An 8343-nucleotide genomic window follows, 5' to 3' on the forward strand; every position below is an offset into this window, starting at 1 on the left:
TTTGCATTCTTTTTTTTTTCCTCCACATTTTGACTGGGAATAATTTGATCACCAGTAAAGTACATTCATTTTTCCAGATAAATATGCAGGGAAATACAATCAGCAATTAATCACTACAGTCATACAATCACTACAGTCTTAACAGAGGTGGGCCTCCACTCTAAGAGGGATCAGCTTCTGCCTTGTAATTGGTCATTACACCTCAACACAAGCTCCCATCACCACATCAGGTAGTCCTCATCCCTATTAGTCAGAATGAATCATTTTGAGTAAACTTCGCTCCACTAATCCACTGCCTGTACTAAACAGGACACAATAAGCTGAACATCATGGCTTCCAGCTGAGCTCCCTATAAAAATCCGGTGAAAAATTCAGCTTTTTGCTCTTTTTCCCCCCCATCCTCTAACACACGAAAGAGCCTCCCTCTCATTCCATAGGATTATTCAGGGTCTTTAGAAGCCTTTGGCACAATACCTTGCAAATACCTTTTGGAAGTTCAGATAGATTACAAAGAAACTTCATCTTTAAATAACTCCATAGGCTTTGTTGGTCTTGCCATTAAAGCACCAGGTTTATGCTCTCTCATGCTATCATATATCCACATTTCTACTACTTTCACTCTTCACTAGTTTCTGGTAGTTTTCTTTGTACACAGGTCCACCTTACTAGTTCAGAATTCCCACAAACCCTTTGTTTTTAAGTGATAACATGTTTGCCACCTTCCAGTTCCCAGGTTTCAATGCAATACTCATAGGAGGTCATACATCACAGTTAGTAATACCTTATTCTTCTGTCTGTCTCTCACTCTGGCATATTTCTATCGCCAACATTGTCCTAGTATCTTTCTTATTTAAGGATTTGGATTTCACAGAAACTGGATTATTATATCTTATATTATTATATAAGCAATTTTTAACACGTATCAAGTTCATTAATACAAACTAGGATTTCTGCATAATGACTGTAATTAAAAGTAGAGACAAAAAATGCAGTTTTACTCATTTCACACTTGATGAATATATGCTAACACCCACAGCGATGGTCAGACGACCATTTATTCCTTATCAGAACCCTGTGAGGTGACCAAAGAAAAACAGTGTCAAACTCGAAATACTGAGACTTGCTAAGAGGAAGAAACCTGAAATCAGTGACAAAAAAGGTTGTCCACTGCGTTAAAGGGGCCACAGGCACCAGAAATTGTTAGCCAAATTATATGAAGAGCTGTAACCTGCTTATAGGCTTCCCCAGTGGCAGAGAACAGGTGAGCTATCTGGAAATGGCAGCCCCTGCCTGTCACCATTCTAGACAAGCTAGATAACAGGGCTTGCTATTACCAGAGACAATCTTATGGCAATCCTCACTTAAAACTCTAAGGAACAACCTTTAATCAACCCAAAACTTATAAATCATTCCCTAAACATCCTGACAGTCTAACGTATGTGGAGGTTTATTTAATATTCTACAGAGCCTGAACCACCAGGGCCAAAAAAAGAGCTCTGCCCTAACTGCCTTCAGGACTTAACTCCTCAAGAGAATCCAGCTGAGAATAATACAGCTACATGGAAGCAAGCAGGCAGCTTCCATATACCCTTTGGATAGGAAGTAGAGACATTTGTATGCGTTCAACATACCTGTACCAAGCAAGCACAAGAAAAGCAACTGAAATGAGAAGTCAAGGAGCAGTAGCTCTGTTTAGAAGTAAATGACTATCTTCTACCTGAAAGCAGCGTTTATGTCACTGTCACTGCTAGACAAAAGCAGAACTCTTCAATAGCAAGCTCCCAAACCCAAAACATATTACTGAATGCAGTAACTGTTTACAACTGCGTTACCTAACCTTTGTCTCCAAGGTAACTCAAGATGACATTCTTCAACCCTTTTTGATGTGCTGACTTTTAAGAGTTTTCCAGTGTAGGTGGCCAACTCCCGTACAGCACATTTAAGCCTACTGGCAACTGTACGTTTTTCCAGGCTCTTTTGCAGATGCCTCTGAAGTAGCATATATGTCACCAGACATCTGCAGACAACAGATCAAATACCACTGCTTTGGAAGCAGTCACACTTGGCTGTTAAGTCCCTGTATTAACTTCTTAGAGAAACTCCATTTCTAATCTGAGCTAATCACTTCAGAATCACCAGCCCTATGAGAATAGCTGCAAGTCAGGTCACAAGAACAGGTGATGCTTTCCAAATTATTTTTTGGTAAGTAAACTACTATATTTTTGGTATACAAAATGCAAAGGGCTCTTAAGTTCACTTACAGCAGAAATATTACTCTTTAGCAAGACTGTGAAAAGAGAAGGCAGTGCCATATACGTGCTTAAACAGTCTGCTGCGCAGCAGAACTCTGATCTGCTATTTAAGGCAAAACAATCTCTAGTGATCAATATCCAAAAGACAAAAGTAAATATTGTGGGCTAAATTGAGGGCCTCGGTCAGCATCACAAAGAAAGCACAACTGAAGAAAAACTGGAGAACATTAGCAAAGGGTTAGAAAGCATTCCATATTTGCAACTTATATATGTTATTTGTCACATTTTGCAACAATACTTAGTTTACAAAACACTACATTTGTTTTTGTAGCCTCTTCCTGGTGCTGGGCCTGCAGAAACAACAGAAGATCTAGATGTCTGTAATCCAAACTGCTGCTTGACACTTCACTCTTTAGGAGCTTCCTGAACCAACACTGCTCATGTCAAGCTAAAAAGACAAAACAGAAATGAGATTTAGAAAATGAGTGCCACAGTGCAGAAAACATTTCCAAACACCAGTATAGTCAGTTCTCAACCTCCAGCTACAAAGGACCAGTAGCAAATTTCCCTTCCTAGAACATATGAGTTTGTGAAAAGAGTGAAGGAGACCTGGTGACTGCTAACAGCTAGCTCTAAGAACACATTCGTCAAGTTGGCAAAGGCAAGAAAATCAGTCTTGTCTAAGCAGTTATTAAAAGCTTAGCACAAGTTTAATTATGGTTTTATGCTGTGCTCAGAAGCACAAGGCCTTTACATAGGAACTGTGAAGGTAAGAATAACTCTTTCAAACAGTTCTTCATTGGAAGGAATTAAGGAATTCCTTATTCTTTCTCTATGCCATAAACCATTCCCATACATTTTTATGAGAACTGAGAACTCTGTAAGTAAATTACAGTGGCCTAAGCAGCTCAAAAGCACACCTCTAGCATTACTGCAATGATAAGAGTTACAATCAGTTGAAAGTCCAAATGAAGTTCGCATTGGACATTCACCTATAAGCCATGCCTAAACCCTGTAAAAGTTTTTGTATATATCAACAAGTGGGGAAGGTCCTCTATCACTACCAGTCCAGGCAGACAAAAAAAAAGATAACCTGCATTCCACTTGGACAAAACCTTTGACATAAAGGCTTGAAAAAAAAAAAAAAAAGCCAAGATGTTAAAATGCCAGTAACTTCGCTTGACTTTTAAAACAAGATTTGTTTTCCATTAATAAATAAGTAAATAAAAAAAATCATAGGTGTCATAAGCTTAGCACTGGCATTTAGAACAAAAGTATCTGAAAGTTGAAGTGGCTACTTTTATGTTTCCTCAGAAAAAAAAAAAAATCTTGCAATTCTAAATGCAACAAGAACTGTTAATGCAGTCATGATTCATGACTAAGAGTGCTTATCAACTACATAAACCAAACCTTTCTGCAACAAGGTAATTCTCGTCAGTAACCCAATAAAAGCAAAGAGGAAGCAAAGAGAGAAATCAACTTTGAAAAACAGCTAGTGTTATAGCTTCCTTACAGTAAGATCTTGCCTGTTTCGATTATGATTATAGATGAAGCTGTATCCTCCTTACCTGTCAATCAAGGAATCTCTCATATTGGTAGCAATGGTACTTGGCTGAGCTTCGTTCAACCTGAAGATACTCTCAATGACGGAGAGCTCTGTGCTGGTTGTGTCCAGTCCACAGAAGGCACACCAGTCATTTACAACCATTCCTGCCGCAATGACCTCACTGCCACGATTCACTGTTCCAGCCTATGGAAGAAAAAAAAAAAAATCAGCAGTAGTTTGCAGAGCACACTGACATCACCACATTTTGTTACATTTCCTTATTACTAGGTCTTAAGTAGAGGGCCTCAACTCACACCCCTGAAAAGATTAAAGCTTCTGCCATCAACAAAGATTTTACTTAAACACTTAAAAGTCAACAGATAGCCTGCAGTATCTGGAAAGAACATTTTGTGACATTCAGTTAAAAATAACAAATCTAACAAACAAGCATAAAAGCATAGCAATCTTGAAATTAACAAATCCAACTGAGCCAGCACAGGATTTTATTACTAGATTTTTTTGAAATGTGCCTTTAGCCAAACCAGACAATTTCATATTCCATATGAATGAATCAGCAAATCTTGCATAATCTCAGCAGAGCAATGTTTCAGAAGCAAACTAAAGCCTCTATGCAGCTTATTCAAACTCAGAAAAGGTGGAGAAAACATCTCAGAAGACTGGCCTCCTTCAGGACTTCGCCTCATCTCCCTTTTGGAACAGCCCTGCAGTGAAAACAGTACCTAGGAGACCATGAGACTGCAGAAACTTTAAAACCATAAAACAGAAATGGAAGGGAGCAGCAAGAAAAAACACAAATGCCTTACCACAAGTGGAACCTGGAGCAATGAAGACAGTTCATCCTGATCATCAATTGATGTTTTGGGGTGCACAATTCCTCCTTGGTTACTAAAAACACAGTAACTTCCTACCAGCACCTGATCTGCTACAGTCTGCCTGAATACTTCAACCTTTAGTACATCTGCCAAGATCTCTTCAGTCTCCTGCAAACAGAGAAAGAGAACAAAATCCTCAGCACAATGGTATTCTAGAATTTGAAGTCAAGCTATTCTTGCAAAGAACTAGTTGGGATCCTTTCACCACGCACTGCAATCAAATCATCATAAAATGCTCTTACTCTTCTCCATCAACCTCTGTACTCCAGAGGTGTTTCCACTTACCTGTGCACACTTGAGCTGGAAGCAAGGCTCCTATAACTAAACACACCACCACTGAGAAGTGCTCTTCCTCCCCTTTTTCTCAAAGATGCTGGCAGTACATGAACTGTGTCAACACCTGTTGTGTAGGTATTCCCCTGTGAATCAGTCCTTTTTTGCCCAGACCTGAGTACTGTCTTAACCTTCTGCATAACTCTAAGAACTTCTTTCCCTTCCAAATAAAGCTCAGCAGGTTTTCATTGTAACTGGTTTTGATTTCTCCCTTTCTGGCCATCTTACCATACTTTTTACACTTAAAACATAGTATGCTGCAAAGACTTTTATTTGAGTATTGCCTGCAAAGGCTTTTACCTTGACCTCTTTTTTGTCTTTGCACTCCTTATACCATTTCCATCACCTTTAGCACAAACTGAAAGAAAACATCAGGACCTTCAGTAGCTGTAGCCACACAACTCACCTCTCTAGTGCTATTGAAGTATCAGCTCTCAAACATAAATTGGCAGCAACTTCATGTCCCCTGCCCTTGTTTTTAAATTTCATACAGGAGCTTCCATTTTTCTTTTACCTCACTGTAAACACACACACTGCATCATCTATGATCTCTTCTAACTCTATTAGAAATTTCAACTTGATCAGCAGCATTTTTTAACTACTGCTACAGTCCTGATCAAATTTGTTATGCTCTTTATTACACACATAGATGCTCTTTTTTTGGTCAATTTTACATACGCATAACAAACTAGACTTGACAATTAACTTCCACATCCCACGGCTTCCCACCATTAACTACAGCACACCAAACAAGAGCACACACTGAATTTACAGCAGACTCCACATTCACAAATAAGGATAATTATAGGAGAAGAGGAAGATCAACTGAAACAGAGTCAAAAGTCCCAAATCCAATTCGGTGATTTCTCTCCCAAAAATAAAGGAAATGTGAGGCAGCACAGCTTCCTACATGATATTAGCTTAACCGTTAGCATAACTCTTCTGAAATTCATGCTACTTATAGTATGCCTCAATAGCTACAAACTCCATTTGCAGCTTCAGAATAATTTCAGATGCATCCATAAGGAATGTAAAAGCATAAGAGCCGTATACCCTGTCAAGATCTGGATGAACAAGAGCTACGTAGTCATTGCAGGTAGTGACGTTGCCTAGTGCGGAGAGACGCTCTTCTACTCGCTGAATTCGTACAGAATCTGGAAGGCTATTGCGGATATGTTGAAGCTCTTGGTCTGTTGTACTGCTTGGGACCAACAGCCCGTGCCTGTTCCCTAAAATGACCAAAAAAAGGAAAGTAATACATAAAAAAGAAAAATAATTCCACATTACAGTAATTTTAAAAGCAACTATTTCCATTGTGCTTATTACTTTACTGCAGTTCAGAAAAAGGCTGGAACTGCCCCACCCCATCTGTTCATTTCAAGCCCACAAATCAGCCCAAACAAAATAACACGGCGCCACAGGTGAGGGAAAGCCATGATGAAGCACAAACTTAAAAGAATGTAAATGGGTAAATGACACTACTTTTATTCACTATTCTTTTTTAACAGTACTGAAGGAAACACAAGGTTCTCAATGAAACACTTTGTTATGAGATTTCCCCCAGTAGATGCTGGTTGTCCTCACAAAGCCTACAAATTCCACTTGATTTTGTTACTCTCCTTTAGCAAATTGGTAACATAGGACAGATACGTTTTGATACGTTTTTATTTTTTCAGGAACAAAAAGAAAGCACAAAGCATACTCTTCTGAATAGTACACCACTATCTGGAGACAGGTGAAAGAATTTTCTTTGACCTTCACATCTGTAATGCCTCCCTTGCCCTCACCCCTCCAGTCCTAGCCCTGAACCATTAACCTGCAGAAAAAAAAATGGAATGGCTTCTCCCAGTTTACCAGAAAGCAGATTTATTTGCATCAATAACCTGTCCTCAGGCCTTGAGAAGAAGATGCTCTTTATTACCCTGGCTGTTTTTTCTTGTTTGTTTGCTTGCTTTTTAGCAAAGGAGGAAATCCTTCACTGTAAGGGCGGTGAGGCACCGGCACAATCTGCCCAGAGGAGCTGTGGGTGCCCCACCCGTGAAGGTGCTGAAGGCCAGGCTGGATGGGGCCTTGGCCAGCCTCACCTAGTGGGTGGCATCCCTGGTTGAAACTACGTGATCTTTAAGGTCCCTTCCAACCCGAGCCATTCTATGATTTTTAATCGGGTGAGCTTCATTTCCTACAGCCTTGCTGTAATCCCGGCTGAGGGGTGCCACGCGTCGGCCTCCCCAGCCCAGCCCGCCCACCTGCGGGCCCCGAGGCCGGGTGCCCCCCGCCACCTACCCACACACATCCTGCCGATGATGCGGCAGCCGGCGATGGAGGCGTGCACCACCGGGATGGTCCCGAACAGCTCCCCCTCGAACACGCTGCAAGGAGAAGGAGCCGTTAGGGGTCAGCCGCGGGGGGGTCCCGCCGAGCCGAGCCGAGCCGAGCCGGGCCGGGCCGGGCCCTCACGGCTCCCTCACCTGTAGAAGTTCTCGGAGCCGCCGATAGCCACCAGGCAGTAGGCGTTGGTGAGCTTGGCGAAGCAGCCCAGCTCGTTGTTGTTCTCGAAGCTGGCGCGGATGGCCATGGCAGCGGCCCCTCACGGAACGCACGCGGGCTCCGCCGCTCCCGACCCCGGCGGCGGGCGGAAGGCAGCGGGCGGGGCGGCCCCGGCAGCGCCCCGCGGAACAGCGCCGCCCGCCCGCCGGGAGGAGCGGGAGCTCCGCCGGCCCCTCCCCGCCCTGCCGCCATTTTCCGGGGCCGTGGCACGGCGCCTCAGGGCTCCGCAGCCAGCTCCGGGCTCCGGCATTGCGCTGCGGGAGCAACGCAGCGCCGCGGGCCTGGCCCTCGCAGGCCACTGTGTACACAAAGATGGCACCGTGGGTCCAGGCACGCCGCTGTGGGCTCAGACACAGCGTTGGCATCTGCGTACTTGGGTGCTGCACCGTCCCTGTGCCTGGACCTGTCTCCTCATGCCATCACCATCTGTGATGGACCAGTGCCTGGATCTGTCTCCTCATGCCATCACCATCTGTGTTCTCAGACACGCTGCTGTGTGCTGGCACCGCCTGCGTGCCCAGGCGCACCACCACGTGTCATCGCTATCCCCGGACACAGACGCATGCTGTGGACTCAAATGTGCCGCTGTGTGCCGTCACTGTCTGCGTGCCTGGATGTACCACCATGGTCTGGACCACCACCGTGGGCCAACACTGCCCATGTGCTGGAAAAAAACATGTCTGGATGCCACCGATGTGCGGGCATAGCTTCCCCATCCAGGCATGACTGAATACCACCTTTGTTCTGCCACCACCAGTGTCCCAACAGCAGA

The 8343-nt window shown here is 43.5% G+C and overlaps 1 protein-coding gene across 1 annotated transcript; it reads right to left on the bottom strand.

The window, feature by feature from the left end:
- Nucleotides 1-6: 6 nt before the first annotated feature.
- EIF6 (eukaryotic translation initiation factor 6) lies at nucleotides 7-7678 on the bottom strand. Its single transcript, XM_068700572.1, has 6 exons — nucleotides 7493-7678; nucleotides 7308-7393; nucleotides 6078-6253; nucleotides 4623-4799; nucleotides 3821-4002; nucleotides 7-2700 (listed from the first exon to the last, which is right to left on the bottom strand). Exons 1-6 carry the CDS (start codon nucleotides 7597-7599, stop codon nucleotides 2691-2693), a joined length of 738 nt encoding a protein of 245 aa, XP_068556673.1. The 5' UTR covers nucleotides 7600-7678; the 3' UTR covers nucleotides 7-2690.
- Nucleotides 7679-8343: the final 665 nt, after the last annotated feature.

This window comes from Anas acuta, chromosome 16, assembly GCF_963932015.1.
Source record: "Anas acuta chromosome 16, bAnaAcu1.1, whole genome shotgun sequence".
NCBI lineage: Eukaryota > Metazoa > Chordata > Aves > Anseriformes > Anatidae > Anas > Anas acuta.